Here is an 18,033-nt window from a genome sequence, read left to right on the forward strand (position 1 = left end):
TTATGAAAACTACAAGGAATCGTTGTTAATGATCATCAGTGACTACATGTGTAATTTTTGATACTCCTCAAGGTAGTATTCATGGCCCTTTATTTTTTTACTTTTTTTTTTTTTTTTTTGTGTGTGTGTGTGTCAGTTTACAAAGGTATCATTTGGCATTGCTTATTCAGAGGATGGTACTCTCTTTGCATAGATCCTATCTCCTGAGCATAGACAGGTGGATTCTGAATATTTTGAAAGAAATCTAGCCAAAAACTAGTGGGTGGGGAGAATTATAGAGGGATTAAGTAAAATTCTAACTATATTCAAAGTATGATTATTGGTATGTCTAGGACAGTGGATCTTCTTCATTCAGAATTCGGGGTTCCCAAGTTTTTCTAAATGAGAAAAGGCCAACCACAGCTTTAAATGGCCAACGCATTATTAGAAAAAGGCCAGAAATATAGTATTTAAGGCCCACCTTTTTTCACGATATTACTAAAGGCCAACCTATTTCAAAAAGGCCAAATTTGAGGGGGGGGGGGTTTGTTGGCCTTAAAAAAGGCCAGCTTGGCAAACCTGATTCAGATTTTTTGTATGATGCATAAGATCTTTCATTATTCTTATCATTCTTTGCCTGCAGATCTTACGATACACTATAGTCCATTTCTTTTAGCGATGCATATTTGCACCGACTCGCAGCGGTGCCCTTTTAGCTCGGAAAAGTTTCCGGATCGCTGATTGTTGGAATTATCTCGTACTACCAATCAGCGATCCAGAAACTTTTCCGAGCGAAAAGGGCACCGCTGCGAGTCGGTGCAAATATGCATTGCTAAAGGAAATGGACTATAGCTGTCGCGTAGTACTGGTCATGCCGATAATAGACTAACATTCATATTACTTAAACATAGATATTAGATCATTTTAGTCGCATGTGTGAATATTTTTATGTTCTATATTATAATGCATTTCTAATCTTGTCCTAAGATCACAGATTATAGTCTTTTCTATTATAAATTTCACAGAGTAATATCCCGGGGAACAGCTAGAATTCTACTTATTCTGAGAGACAGACATCATTAAGAATAAACAGGATAAATTTCACAGTCATATCCTTAGAACGGTTAGAATCCTACTTATTTTGTACGACAGAGATGATTTTTATTTAAGTTTATAATTACTTGTTCTGTGAGACAGACTATCATTAAGAATAAACAGGATAAGTTTCACAGTCATATCCTTGGAACGGTTAGAATCCTACTTATTTTGTACGACAGAGATCATTTTGATTTAAGTTTATAATTACCTTCTTCAGTTCCTTGAGTTTCGAGAGAGTAATCAGGAATTGTTCGTCCTCACTCATTGTTTCTAACTTCATGATGATGTTGTAGTCTGTGGTGCAGATGTTGCACTGCGCCCAATATGACACCCAACACTTAACCTGCGCAGGGATGAGATAACATCGAATCTGATCAGAATAATACTTGGAGCGTTTGTAGGGTGACGACCAGATCCCGTAGAAAACGGGAATATTCTGATCTGTGGCCGTCGTTCTAAAAACGATTTTGGCGGGATCCGTAGACCATTTCCAAACGTTTTTATTCTATACAAGATAACAGTCGGAGCGATAATAAGCAAATTAGGACGCTTGGTCGTATCGCCACAAACTACCCTAATACTTTACTTAGTTACTTTACTTATTTGGGTTTAAATCCAACCCTCCACTGAAGTCGCGTGAACTACTTCTCGGGCGGGTCCATGTTAATCATCTAACGAAACGTTTTCATTATAACTTATACAATTCTTTGATTGTAGCATCTTCCAAATCATATGATCTTGTGAAAAGTAATGTCTTTAGTTTCTTCTTAAATTCAATTGCTCCCTTTAGGTCCTTCATTTCAGTTGGCAGTTTATTATAATGTCTAGGCGCACAAAAGGATTCTGTATATATCATTAGGGGAAAGGATAAATTTAAAACAGAATGTTGGTAGATTTCTTAGACTAATTTGTATCAAGTCTTAAAGATAAGTCAAGGGGAAATTTTTTTATAATTTATAAAGGTTCAATTATATTGTATTTTACTCGTTCCCTATGTAGAATACTTTGCTGCAGTACAAATATTAACAAATAATCCCATAAGAAATATCTCTAATTACTTCATTTTAAAGTACACTGTTAAAAAACTGTTAGTTTAATCGGAAATTCTCTGTAAGAATATAATGTTTTCAGTCTTAGTTCAATAAAATACAGGCGACCGTAATTGTACCCTACTTTGTTATTATCTTCTATACCGGTTGGTAACCGTAATATCACTTGTTTACGTCAATATATACGTTTTTGAAACGGTAAATGCCTGGCAACATTTATTCCAGGATTTTTACCGTTTTTTACGGTAAATTTTTAACCATGAATAAGTTCATAATTCAAATATTTAGTTCAAGAATATGGTTAATGACGTTTGCTGTAAGATGAAATAGCAAATAATTAAAAGTAATACTTTGTTTGCTGGGGTCGGGGTGTCAGGTAAAGTATTGGGAGGGGATGGGGTACACTTGACAATTTGCATTAAAAAAAAAACGGTAAAAGCCTGGGAACATTTATCCCAGGATTTTTACTGTTTCAAAAAACGGATATATTGACGTAAAGGAGTGATATTACGGTCACCAACTCGTAAAAGATCATAATAAATTATGGTAAAATTACAGTTGCCTGTGTTTTACTCAAATAGGACTGTGAACAGTATATTTCTATGGAGAATTTCCGATTAAAATTACGGATTTCTTTAACAGTGTAGGAGAATATTGACACCAGCGAAATAATTATATATCAGCAGGGAAATAGGAAATGCGATCAGCAATGCAATATTAAAAGCAATATTTAGGCTCACTTGATCTGTAATAGAGAGGCCTATGTAGGTGCTAATAGAATTTGGGAATGGTAGGGGCGGCCAAACGAATTTCTTAAGCCCCTTGACACCTCATAGTTGATTGACATACCATTGATGGGGATACCATACACTTAAAAATTTGCCATAAAGAAACGGTCAAATCCTGGAATAAATATTGCCAGGCAATTGCCGTTATTAAACGGATATATTGACGTAGAGGAGTGATATTACGGTCACCAACCCGTAGAGGATAATAACAAATTAAGGTAAGATTATGGTTACTATTTTAATTAAATACGGCTGAGAACAGTATATATTTACGGAGAATTTCCGATTAAAATTACGGTTATTTTTAAGGGTATGTCAACGATATAATTAGGTGATTGTTTAGATGGTTTCCCGATGTATTGCTATATTTTCATATTACGAATATTCCGCTTAATTTCTATTTTTTTCAAAGCATTTTCTTTGCTCAACAACTGATGCATATAATTTGAAATTACGCTATTTCCTCTGCAAGGCGTGCTGCTTATTTGAATGCTAAGAGGATCTTTACTATAAGCAATACATTGTTGATTTAGAAAGATTAACTTCTGATGAATTTCGGGAAAAAAAGTATAGTAACGGAGAAAAGATAAAAAAAAAAACATCACCTTTTTGAAAAGAGGTTTTTGAAAACTAACGAAATCGTCAAAGCAGCCTTCAAATTATACCGAGCAGCAGTATATACTAATAGGCTTGTGGAAAAATGGTAAATTTACTGTAAATACGAATTTCTAGAGAAAATTTTAAAATCTTATTGTTAATTTTTTCTCATATTTATTTATTTCCTTTCCTCACTGGGCTACTTTTCCCTGTGGGAGCCCTTGGCCTTATAGCATCTTGCTTTTCCAACTAGGGTTGTAGCTTGGCTAGCAATAACAATAATGATAATAATAAATTATGCAAGTTGCTGCCATTATTCAATAATCATGCACTATTCGAAGTTGGAAGCTTCTAACAAGAAATTTCTTCATCTTTATAAGCATTAGTTCGACTTTTATACACTTAAAAAAAAACGGGATTTTTATCGGAAATTCTCTGTAAAGATATACTGTTCTCTACCGTATTTCAATAAAATACAGGCGACCGTAATTTTTCCTTACTTGTTTATTATCTTTTACCGATTGGTGACCGTAATATCACTCTTTTACGTCAATATAACCGTTTTTAAAACGGTAGAAAATTTGGAATAAATGTTTCCAGACTTTTATCGTTTTTTCAATACAAATTTTTAACAGTGTATGTTAATCAGACAACGTTTGCAATACTATAAGTCCATTTCTTTTATCGAGGCAGATTTGCACCGACTCGCAGCGGTGCCCTTATAGCTCGGAAAAGTTTCCTGATCGCTGATTGGTTAGAATTATCTCGTCCAACCAATCAGCGACCAGGAAACTTTTCCGAGCTAAAAGGGCACCGCTGCGAGTCGGTGCAAATCTGCATCGCTAAAAGAAATTGACTATAGTATTTAACCTTGTAATGACGTTATAGAAATGCTAAAGTGCAACTTAATATATAGAATCCCAGAGTTCAAAAAATACTCTAAGTTATTAATAATCCTATATATCTTATATAATGAATTCATCATTAAACGAGATTAGAGACTCATCAAATGATATCACAAAGGTTGCTCCAACTGTTAAAAATTTGCATTAATAAAAAACGGTAAATGTCTGTCAACTTTTATTCCAGTTGTTTTACCGTTTTAAAAACGAATATATTGACGTAAATGAGTGATATCACGGTCACCAACCCGTAAAAGATAGTGATAAAGTATGGTAAAATTACGGTCGCCTATATTTTATTGAAATACGGCTGAGAACAGTATATTTTATACGGATAGTTTCCGATTGACATTAAGTTTTTTTTTTTTTTTTTTTTTTTACCAGTGTATAGCACATTACTGGGCAATGTAATTTGGTGTTCACGAAAGCTCAAAGACAAAATTTACTCACATTTCGTTGCCACGATTTTGCAGACGTTAGATTCGCCGTCTCATCAATGACATACTGCACAAATTCGGGGAAAGTCGGATGAGGAGATTTGTTGGTTGAATTCAAAGGTCGGTATTTGGCGATAATCTTCACCTGCGTCTTCCTGAACTGGAATTTAGCTGGTCCTGGATGCATCTTTATCATCTTGTCGCGATAAGCAGATAACAATCTGGTAGTTTGGGAAAGGATAATTGTTAACTAAATTAGATTTAGAGACATTTCTAGAGTGAAAGTGTTCTTTTGTTTTCCATTCGCTTCCAAGCAGTTTTGTTCATTAGAATAACTAATAAGTATTGTACGTGTTGGTAACCTCCTTAACCTTAATTGGTGGGGCAAGGATACAACTTAAAAAGTAGGTTTTCAATGTCTATTTGAGTAAATATACAAGTTACGTGGGATACAATGAAAGATAACTTATCAGCTAAGGGGACTAAGACAAACAGACTGCATCATGGGAACACAACAGATAAGTGTTGCCAATGCTGACTCAATGTTGCCATATCATATCAATAACATTACAGGAATTAATCTAATGATATGCAACATCTGAAATAATGGTTGAAAGTACATAATACGGTTAATAATACGTACAATAATGATAATCATGATAATGCAGTAAATAATACATACAATGATAATAATCATGACAATACTGGTACATGTGAAATGTGTCTTTTCATGTACCTACAAGTATTTATATGTAAGTATGTAAGTGTGTCTAAGTGCATAAGTGTATTCAAGTGCTCGTTTTTCATGTGTAAATCAACTAATACACTTAGCATTAACACTTAATCAGGCCTTAGCATTATATCCAGTGTACGTACGTATGGATGTATATCTGAACGCAGTGGTAATATAAGAGTCAGATTACCACGTAAAATTCATGTAGGTTTACAACAAGTCAGCTTTTCAAAAACGTACCTGGTAAAAGGATGTCTGACGATAATCATCCTCAAGCTTTTCTTCAGAACTCTTGCTTTTTCAGCTGCCGAAGAGGGAGGCGGGTAGTAATCAAATGCAATATCATGGCGCGCTCCAAAGACATGCTGCAAGAGGAGGAAGTATGCCATGAAACTTTGAGAAATTATGCCATGAAACTTTGAGGAATTATTCCATGAAACTTTGGGGAATTATGCCATGAAACTGTGAGGAATTATGCCATAAAAATTCGAGGAATTATACCATAAAACTTCGAGGAATTATGACCTGAAATTTTAGGAATTATGCCATGAAACTTTGAGGAAGTATGTCTTGAAATTTTGTTGAAGTGTGCCATGAAACTTTGAAGAATTATGCCATGAAACTTTGAGGAAGTGTGTCATGAAATTTTGAGGAATTATGCCATGAAACTTTGAGGAAGTGTGCCATGAAACTTTGAAGAATTATGCTATGAAACTTTGAAGAAGTATGCCATGAAACTTTGAGGAGTTATCCCATGAAACGTCGAGGAATTATGTCACGAAACTTTGAGGAAGTATGCGATGAACCTCCGTGAAGAACTATGCAATAAAACTTCGGGGAATTATGTAATGAAACTTTGAGGAAGTAGGAGATGAACATTTGCGAGGAACTATGCAATAAAACTTCGAGGAATTATGCCATGAAACTTCAAAGAAATTTGCCAAGGTATTTCGAAGATTAGTGTCATGAAATTTGGCAAGGAATTGTGCAATTAAACCTCGACGATTTTTGCCATGAAACTTCGCTAGGAATTGGGCCATGATACTTTGAGGAATTATGCCACGAAACTTTCAGGAAGTATGCCATGAAACTTCGGGGAATTATGCCATGAAGCTTTGAGGAATTATGCCGTTAAAATTGAGGAATTATGCCATGAAATTTCAAGAAATTATGCCATGAAATTTGGATGAAGTATGCAGTAAAACTTCGAAGAAATTTTCCAGGAAATTTCATAGAATTGTGCCATGAAACTTCGAGGAAGTAAGTCATAAAACTTTGAGGAATTATGCCATGAAACTCCGAGGAATTATGTCAGGAAAATTCGATGAATCATACCGGGAAACTTTGAGGAACTATGCCATGAAACTTGGATAAATTATTCTTTGAAGCTTCAATGCTCTGGTAGCAATTATACTTTGATATAATGATCATGAATCCTTTCTAAATTCTAGTCAGGTCACTGTATCTTCAATTCCCCTTTTTATTCCTGTGGTGACATTCTAAGGTTCTTGTTAGGTAGTATGGCTAATTCCAAATGATTTTATCATTTTGTCATTTTTTTTTTATTACCGAGTAGGGATATTACGAATATTCTCTCAGTTTCCATTATATTAAAAGAATTTACTTTAATCAACAGCTAATGTATATAATTTGAAAATACGTTATTTCCTCTGCAAGGAGTGCTGCTTATTTTTAAGGGTTGCGGTGGTCTGGTGGTAGCGTCCTCGCCTGGTGATTGCCAGACTGAGGTTCGAGTCCCGCTGAGAATCGTTAGTTCCTTTGGTCGCTGCAAGCTCACCATCCTTGTGAGCTAAGGGGGTTTGGGGGGCCTATAGGTCTATCTGCTGAGTCATCAGCACCCATTGCCTGGCTCTCCTTGGTCCTAGCTTGGATGGAGAGGGGGCTTGGGCGCTGATCATATGTAATAAGGGCATTATCCTGCCAGCTAGGGCAATATCACTGTCCCTTGCCTATGATATTCATGAGCGACCTTTAATTGTTTGTGCTGATATTTAATATGTATAACCTTTTGTCAACTTGTGCGCAATCATAATTGCCGAAAGGTGCTATAAATATTGCTTTGATTACTATGAAAACATTTTTTTTCAATTGCTTGATCTCCCGAGATGGCTTTCGTCTATTCAAGCGTAACATAAGGTCAGTTTTTTTCCGTGCGTAAATCTAATTTATAAGATTACCAGGTCAGATGCATTTTTACTATGTATGGTATTAGCTACTATAATAACACATGTAATTCTGTATTTATTATAAAAGCTCATGGATAGTTGTGTTTGATATGTTAACAATTGTTTACAGCACAAATACATTTCCAGAACTTATAATATTGATACTAATTCTTTAAAGGTAACTTCCTGAGATATTCTTTTGGAAATGAAAAGTAAATGGAACTGACCTAGAATCCATTGTAATGTTTACAACTGGTCTTGAAACTATCCTTTTCTAATGCTTAAGTAAATATTGTCAATCTCCACGGATTTTTGTTGTTGACTATGCAACAAGTCGTTATTAACTATCAGATAAACACCACTAACAAGTGAAGCAGTTGTTTGTATACCTGCTATCTGAACGGAAAAGAAATAAGTAGTAAATTTTGTGACTAACCAATGAATAATAATGATTCGTGTTTATTTTTGTACAAGAACCTTAATTAACCAGAAGTGGAACATACCGCAAAGAGGTTCTCCAGTGTTATGATAAACTTACCTTTGAAATGCAATAAACCCATTCGTAAGTGGTTCACACCAGAACTAGAAATATTGTAATTAATGTAGAGCATTACGAAACTGCAGGTGCGGAATGTAATTTGAAATACTGTGAAGGATGAGGTAGGTGATTGAAGATCCAAAATCAAGATAAATATGATTATATCTTTTATTTAAGAACAGTAGCTATGTTTAAGCATGCTTGGAACTACCACTACTGGGGCAGTTCAAGAGGTATAATTAAGAGTGATGACGTAGGAGCTAGAAAACCTTTTGAAGGTTCAGTTATTTAAATGAAACCAGTGTTGGAGGTTAACAAATCGCTCACGTGGACGAGTCCATTAATAAATCTATTTGCGAGAAATTTTTCATTCGTTCAAATTTATTTGATGATGATAGTGTTGCGTCTGGTGATTCTCTTGTTGTCTTTCTCGTCCGCTTAAGTAAGCGCGTATTCCTTGATCACTTCTAGTAATTGATAACCTGTTGAACAAGCAAACAATAATCATACCAGGAAATTAATATGTGCGATAAGTTTTACCATCAGAAGATCATGGAATTACTTTTGACAAGGTGGAATGATACTGTTAGACCATACAGTATGTAAGTATTTCAATTAGTGTTTTTTTTACTTATTTCGAATTGTTCTAGAGAAAATATGATGTAGTTTTATAGGTTTTAGTATGACAATGAGAGGGTTCCATGCTCCCCAGAACTCTCTCATTTTAAAGCATATTGTTATCTATTAAACATTGCTTTTTTTCCATAACTTTCGTCATCAGTGACCATAGATGTTATGATTCCAGATCTTTGTCAATCATTTTCCCTAACATGTAATGTTTCTTATTTGCATTATGTAGAGGTTTTCGTAATTATCAAAAACTGTTGTATTTTATAACGCATTTTCTGTATCGGTAATGTTTCTTATTTGCATTATGTAGAGGTTTTCGTAATTATCAAAAACTGTTGTATTTTATAACGCATTTTCTGTATCGGCAATGTTTCTTATTTCCATTATGTAGAAGTTTTCGTAATTATCAGAAAACTGTTAGGCTTTTTTAACTCATTTTCTGTATCGGCAATGTTTCTTATTTGCATTATGTAGAATTTTTCGTAATTACCAAAAACTGTTGTGTTTTATAACGCATTTTCTGTATCGGCAATGTTTCTTATTTGCATTATGTAGGAGTTTTCGTAATTATCAGAAACTGTTAGGCTTTTTTAACTCATTTTCTGTATCGGTTCGAAATTTGGGTTGTTCTGAGCTTGTTTCGCATAGCATTCCGAGTTTACTATCTCCTAAATTCTGATGTCGATATCATTATGGTTTTATCAGCAGTATTCTTAAGCATTTTCTTCTCTAGATAGTTCCAAAGTGACCAGGCTCTCCCCCGTTTTACCATCAGTGCAAGTCAGGAGTGGTGTAGTTTCTCCTTTCAATCTCGGCTGTAGAACATGGATTATATAAGGTAGTCTATAATATTAGTTAGAATATATCCTGTTGGTTGAATATCAGATTTAGCGAACGAAGCATTATATATATATATATATATATATATATATATATATATATATGTATGTATATATACATATATATATGTATGTATATATACATATATATATGTATGTATATATACATATATATATGTATGTATATATACATATATAAATGTTTGTATATATACATATATATATGTATGTATATATACATATATATATATGTATGTATATATACATATATATATGTATGTATATATACATATATATATATATGTATGTATATATACATATATATATGTATATATACATATATATATGTATGTGTATATATACATATATATATGTATGTATATATACATATATATATATATATATATATATAAAATATATATATATGTATGTATATATACATATATATATGTATGTATATATATACATATATATATGTATGTATATATATACATACATATATATGTATGCATATATATACTGTACATATATATACGTATGTATATATATACATACATATATATGTATGTATATATACTGTACATATATATATATATATATATATATATATATATGTTTAAAACTTGCATTAAAATACGGTACAATTTTGGCAACATTTATTCAGGGATCTTTACCGTCTTAAAAATGGCTATATTGACGTAAAAGAGTGATATTACAATCACCAACCAGTGAAAGATAATAACAAAGTAAGGTAAAAATTACGGTCGCGTGTATATTACTGAAATACGGCTGAGAACAGTTTATCTTTACAGAGAATTTTCGATAAAAATTACGGTTTTTTTCTTACAGTTTATTAATGTGGCGTTAGCTTTTTATAAATAATACTTCGTTTCCTGAATTAGATATTCAACCTACAGGTATATGATGACCAGTATTCTAGACTACTTTATAAAAGCCTTGACAGTCTTAGAGTCCTTAATTTCCTTTTTGGGAGTACGATGAGCAACCATAAAATATTTATTTTTTTAATTCTTTTTTTTTTTAACTGTTTTTAGCACGATTTTATACAACTGCAATAAAATACTTTTATGAAATTAAATGTGAAAAGAATTATAACTACAAACATTGTTATATATTTGTCTTTAATCACGAAGTATAAGAGGCATTGTAAAACATGAAGGTAATCATTGTAACCTAATCTTTTAAGAAAAAATGTAAATCTGATATCTGAACAATCAAGAACTGCAAAAACAAGTAAATATTTTTATAGAAAATATTTCTTTTTGCTGTGGATGTATCAAAACCTCTTCCTGGAAGAGCCAAATTAGATGTACAGTTGGACACAGGTATTCCTGGTACATCTCGCTCTAAGGAAATGTACCGAATCACTCCTTACTGCGCGGCTTGTAACTAAACAGCGTCTGTAGGGAGAGATGATATAGGTGGCGGGTGGGACTACACACAAGACCTCACCGAGCAGTTACGGTGTGAAAGGGTGCACTTCCTCAGAGTAAAGAGAGCCAGGAATTCATGCGTCCAACTGTACTTGTTAGTACCCCAAACCCTTACACGCACCGTGCGCAGATGACGAACTCGATAGTTAACCAATCTGAATAGTTCCTCTTATACTGTTGACTTTTAGAACGAAAAATTCTCCTCTTTTCAAAAACCTTCGTCATGAATCAACCTATATTTTGATAATTAAATTTTCAGAAAAAAAAACTTATTTATAAAGGAAGTTTTTTTTATTCCTTACACTGAACTGCAATTCAGGCTTGTCGTCTGGAATGGCAGGATTGTTTTCATTGAAGTGGCTCAGTCGCAGGAAGTTGATCATCCATGTTGTTGACGCTACCTGTAGGATAGAGAAGAGAATGCGAATAATTCATAATAGCTAATCAAAGTAATCCAGTACAAATAGGGCATGACTTATATAAGTATTTTTCGTAGGAAATCCAGTTTTTATTATAATCTATAACGAGCTCTCTCTCTCTCTCTCTCTCTCTCTCTCTCTCTCTCTCTCTGCGTCAGTGACCGATGTCAGGATGCCAGAAAACTTCAAATTATTCTCTCTCTCTCTCTCTCTCTCTCTCTCTCTCTCTCTTTAAATACTTTCTGTAGGAAATGCAGTTGTTTTTATTATTTATAATTCTCTCTCTCTCTCTCTCTCTCTCTCTCTCTCTCTCTCTGCGTCAATGACCGATGTCAGGATGCCAGAGAACTTCAAATCATTCTCCTCTCTCTCTCTCTCTCTCTCTCTCTCTCTCTCTCTCTTTAAATACTTTATGTAGGAAATGCAGTTGTTTTTATTATTTATAATTCTCTCTCTCTCTCTCTCTCTCTCTCTCTCTCTCTCTCAGTTGTTTTTATTATTATCTACAATTCTCTCTCTCTCTCTCTCTCTCTCTCTCTCTCTCTCTCATTCAGTACTTTTTGTAGGAAATCCAGTTGTTTTTATTATCTCTCTCTCTCTCTCTCTCTCTCTCTCTCTCTCTCATACCCATACAATATAATTTTTGAAAATACCATGAACCTTCCTATGTTACTTTATTGCTTTTCCATCCTTAGTGTAAAACACTATTGCCTCAGTATTGATTTACAGAAGATGTAACTGTACGGAATACAATATTTTTAGTTGTTATCTGTATGTTGAACGGAAATCCTGCTTTCTCGTCTTTTCCTGTAATTAGATATTCCAGAAGAAATCTCCAAAGAGAATTCTCATGACTTTAACAAACTCGTTGAAACGAATCGCTAATCACTGTAACTGGTATCGTGATAGATTTTGTCTTGCCTCGAGTGAATAAATATATATGTAGTTGCCAATTTCTTTTCGGTTTATTCTGAAATTTCGTTGTAACAAAAAAAAAAAGGGGGGGGCCATTTAATTGATTTATCGAAAGGCAATAGCAAAGTATTTATTTGGTTTTCGGTATATCCTTTGATGTTACTTTGAGTGATGGATTTCTCTTAGTTTTCGACATCAAGAAAAAAAAGACCATTATATTTTGTGATGAAAGGTTACAGTATATGAAAATAATACGAAAAATGCCAATTGTATATACATACCAATTTATACATACATATGTGTTTATCTATTTGTTCATATATTTATCAACACAAACATTATATGTATAAATCTACCATCCTAGTTTTTTTTTTTTTTTAAACTATGTTTATTCGATTATTTTTAAATTGACATGATAAGAGATAGTTTTCTTGACTATAGTTTACTGAATGTCCACGTTTAATTGTTCTTCGTGAAAGTGATTTTTATTTAAATCAGATGTACGATTTATCATAGTGAAAAAATTGGATTTTCTATAGACTTTTGGCTTTGGAATCTTATTTTTATTCGGATAGCTCCCATAATCTTTCCTTTGGTGTTAGGATGGAAAAGCATAATTTCTTACTTGTATCTGATTCTACTTAATGCTGGTTAGGAGTGGGATTTTCATTTAAAATAAGCTTTTTATCTTTTTTTTTTAATTTTTTTTTATTTTTCTATTTTTTTCTATTTTCTTCTATATTTCATTTTTTTATCTTTTTTTGTTTTTCTATTTTTTCTATTTTCTTCTATTTTTCATCTTTTTATCTTTTTATTCTTTTACGTTTAATTTTTTTTCATTTTGAGTTTTATTCAAGACAAACGATTTATAAATATTCAATAAGTGAGATAGGGTAGAAAATTTGGTTAGATTTATAGTGGGCATCTGCAGCCACTTGGTCAAAATACTTGGAAGCAGTGGCTGTTTGTGGATTAACTCAATTTATTTTACTCTGAAAATTTTGGGAAGCAAACATTATCACTCTTGAAACAAATTACACGGTAAGCATACTTTAACTAAGATATCAAGCACTTAAAAATTACATTAAAAAACGCTAAATGCCTAGCAACATTTATTCCAAGACTTTTACCGTTTTATTAATGATATATTGACGTAAAGGAGTGATATTACGGTCATCAACCCATAAAAATATAATAATAAAGCAGGGTAAAATTACAGTCACCTGTTATTTACTGAAATATGTCTGAGACCCGTATATTTTCACGGAGAATTTCCGATTAGAATTACGGGGTTTTTTTAACAGTGAGGTTCATGAACATGTGAACATACAGGATAATTCAAAAGTGTATTTCCTGTATGGCAAATTTAGTCAGTGGTATCTCTGATTTGGGTAAGATATCTCAAAAGACTATTTTGCTGTCTATTTCCAATTTTTTTTAATTCGGCTCATAGTATTAATGTCTTGAATTTGAAGAAAATCAAATAATTAGAATTGGTCTTGATCTAGAATTCACAAGATACCAGCAACAAATTTCATACAAACGATTCATATGCGTTAAATGAGGTTAATTATTGCGGTTTAAATGTAAATTATCTAATGCTGTTCTTTAGACTGTTCACAATAAATCCATATTCCTCTTTATAGAAAGTATCACGGGATGAAATAAAAAAACTGTCAAGCATAAAGTTTCATAATTCCATCAATTATTAGGTTTTTTTTTTTTTTTTTTTTTTTTTTTTTTTGTTAAGATGTTAATCTTCCTTCCCGTTAAAACTGTAGGACATCTTCGGTGAGTTTATTGGTGAGAAGGGAATCAACAATTAAGTTTTCGTTCATTTTTTATTTTTTTTAGAAAAGCTCTTACCGCTTTCTTCTTTCCCACCGTTGACCCTAAATCAAGAGGTCAGTTGTCCGATGCTTACTGGGGACCCTCTAGCCGCATACATATTCCTAAAAGCATCATGGATGGTTTATAATTTAGCAGAGAGGTTTTGCGATCGCATGCCCTTGCAGTCATCAACCACAGTTATTGGCAGTGGGCATAACCTATGACTTAATAGTCCAACTGCAAGGCGGCAGTTCCCACTGGTATTGACAGTGGGCCTTTAGCTTTTTGCTAAAATGCAAGACTGCAAGGAAACAGCTGCCCTAAATAGTGATCCACAGACTGGGGTTCGAGTCCCTCTCAAACTCGTTAGTTCCTTTGGTCACTGCAACTTCACTATCCTTGTGAGCTAAGGATGGGGGGTTTGGCAGAGCCTATAGGTCTATCTGCTGAGTCATCAGCAGCCGCTGCCTGGCCCTCCTTGGTCCTAGCTTGGGTGGAGAGTGACCTTGGGTGCTGATCATATGTAATTAGGGTCAGTCTCTAGGGCATTCTCCTGCTTTTTAGGGCAATGTCCCTTGCCTCTGCCATTTATGAACGGCTTAATAATCGCCGTTCACGAGTATGGTTTTCATTTACAATAAATTTTACAAGCACTGGCATGATATAATCCTTTTTTCCGGTCTGCTATAAGGGTAAAATCGAACGCAAAATTCAAAACTAAATGTTGATATATAGAGGTGGATAATAAACTTTATGTTAGTAAACCAAAACTGTTCCTATTTATGCGTCCTAAGTACACTGCTAAAAAAGAACCGTGATTTTAATCGGAAATTCTCCGTGAAAATATACTGTTCTCAGCCGTATTTCAGTAAAATACAGGCGACCGTAATTTTACGCTACTTTATTATCATATTCTACGGGATGGTGACCGTAATACGACTCCTTTACGCCAATATATCCGTTTTTAAAAGCTTAAATATCTGGCAACATTTATTCCAGGATTTTAACCGTTTTATTTACGGCTAATTTATACAGTGTAGGCCTATCAGTAGAGTATACTGGCATGCGTCACGCTCATGTTACAGTAATGTCGATAAAGAAAGAAGTCAGATAATCATATTGGTTCTCAGACATTCAAGGCGAAGGTAAAATTACGTTCTGTTTACTGTTCTGTTCTGCAGGAAGATTTCTTTCTTCGTATATTTTAAGTTTTCTTCAAGGAATTTCGTTTTTGAAGGGGTGGGGGGGGGATAACAAGGCCTTTGCAGAGGGACTCTGCAATCAGACCATTTCCAGGATTCACATAATTATTATTATTATTATTATATGGTAAGCTACAACCCTAGTTTCAAAAGCAAGATACTATAAGCCCAAGGGCTCCAACAGAGAAAAATAGTCCAGTAAGGGAAAAAAATAAGGATGAATAAACGATATGAGAAATAATGGTCAATCAAAATAGAATATTTTAAAAACAGCAATAACATATATTTCATATATAAACTATAAAAAGACTTAGTCAGCCTGTTCAACGTAATTATACTTGCTGCACGTTTGAGCTTTTGAAGTTCTACCGATTCAACCATCCGATTAGGAAGATCATTCCACAACTTGGCCATAGCTGGAATAAAATTTCTAGAATACTATGTAGTATTGAGCATCATGACGGAGGGGGCCTGAATATTAGATTTAACTGCTTGCCTAGTATTACGAACAGAAAGGAACTGTCCAGGAAGATCTGAATGTAAAGGTTGATCAGAATTATGAAAAACTTTAAGATGGGAGAAATTTGGAAGTAAACGACGATGCACTAATCTCATCAAAGGACATTTTACTGTACAACATGCATCAAGCTACATACATCAAATTTTGCGTTGTGAATAAAAATGAATTATTGACAGAGCTTAGTGTAGGATTATTCAGTCACCGGTATAAGTCCCTATCTGAGTGGGGATACCTGTGTTGAAAGGGTTCGAATATCGCCATACTCAGCAAAGCTGTACTAGTCAGGGCCACCCATACTATGTTGGTTTGTTATCATTTGCTTGTTCGTGATACCAGATAAGGAAAGCGTATTAAGATTGAGTTAAGGATATATGCTGCTTAAATGAGGTGTTTTACTCATAAGGATGTGATTGCAATCTTTGCATACCAAGCAAGCAAGCAGGCGAACCAAAACTTGCTAAAAATAATATATATATATATATATATATATATATAGATAGATATAGATATAGATATAGATATAATTATATATATATAATTATATATGCATATATATATATATATATATATATGTATATATATATATATATATATACACATATATATATATATATGTATATATATATGTATATATATACATATATATATATATGTATATATATACATATATATATACATATATATATATACATATATATATATATATATATATGTATGTATAGAAAGAAGATTTGATTTAGCTATGATCATCAGTTAAAATACAAAACTAAGAAAAGATAAACTAATGATTATGCCAATATTTCCGTGCAAAAAAAAAAAAAAAGAGTAATTTCTATTCAAGATTTAATGAGAAGAAGAAACAACAAAAAAAAAAAACAAGTAGATCGAGAGGCAGAAGAATGGTAGCGTTTTAGAAAGCGAACAACTTGCTTTCATAAAGCACCAGCAGTCACGGTCGAGGTATATACAGTTAAAAAAGTTGCCGTAAAAAAAGACCGGTAAAAATCCTGAAATAAATGTTGCCAGGCATTTACCGTTTAAAAAACGGATATTTTGACGTAAAAAGATTGATAGTACGGTCACCCGTAAAAAAAGATAATAACAAAAGATAATAACAAAGTAGGGTAAAAATTACAGTTGCCTGAATTTTACTGAAATACGGCTGAGAACAGTATATTTTTACGGAGAATTTCCGATTAAAATAACTTTTTTTAAACAGTGTTCATATAGAAAGTACAAATTGAAATTAACCCCTTTCTAACAAAGTAGGGTAAAATTTACAGTTGCCTGTATTTTACTGAAATTCGGATGAGGACAATATATTTTTAAGAAGAATTTCTGCTTAAAATTACGGGGTTTTTTAACAGTGTACCTAAACCTTGGCAGCAGTAACCCTTCTGGCGAACGACATATTCACGAAACTTCAAGCAGTATGATTTAAAGAGATTCTCCATAATCTTCTTCAAGTTTGAAATCTAATAACACAGTATTCTTGAAATTTTATTCCAGCTGTGACCAAGTTGTGGAATTATCTTCCTAATCGGGTAGTTGAATCGATGGAACTTCAAAAGTTCAAAGTTGCAGCAAATGTTTTTATGTTGAAAAGGCTGACATAAGTCTTTTTATAGTATAATTATGAAATATCTGTTTCAATGTTGTTAATGTTTTTTTTAAATATTTCATTTTGATTTTTCATTACTTCTTATATCGTTTATCTATTTCCTTATTTCCTTTCCTCACTGGGCTATTTTCCCCTGTTGGAACCCTTGGCCTTATAGCATCTTGCTTTTCCAAATAGGGTTGTAGCTTGGCTAGTATTAGTAACAATAATAATAATAATAATAATAATAATAATAATAATAATAATAACAGCCTCCGTCTCATAATAATAATAATAATGATAATAACAATATCGAT

The 18,033-nt window shown here is 33.1% G+C and overlaps 1 protein-coding gene across 1 annotated transcript in view; it reads right to left on the reverse strand.

Annotated features, from left to right (window-relative positions):
• LOC137618072 (carbohydrate sulfotransferase 11-like) overlaps positions 1-18,033 on the reverse strand; it is a 136,582-nt gene that overhangs the window by 4,175 nt on the left and 114,374 nt on the right. Inside the window, exons 4-7 of the mRNA XM_068348040.1 lie at positions 11,533-11,631; positions 5,824-5,948; positions 4,864-5,071; positions 1,286-1,420 (exon numbers count right to left, since the gene is read on the reverse strand). Coding sequence (XP_068204141.1) covers positions 1,286-1,420; positions 4,864-5,071; positions 5,824-5,948; positions 11,533-11,631 — 567 coding nt within the window. The remainder of the gene's footprint in view (positions 1-1,285; positions 1,421-4,863; positions 5,072-5,823; positions 5,949-11,532; positions 11,632-18,033) is intronic.

This window comes from Palaemon carinicauda, chromosome 24 (genome assembly GCF_036898095.1).
Source record: "Palaemon carinicauda isolate YSFRI2023 chromosome 24, ASM3689809v2, whole genome shotgun sequence".
NCBI classification, from domain to species: domain Eukaryota; kingdom Metazoa; phylum Arthropoda; class Malacostraca; order Decapoda; family Palaemonidae; genus Palaemon; species Palaemon carinicauda.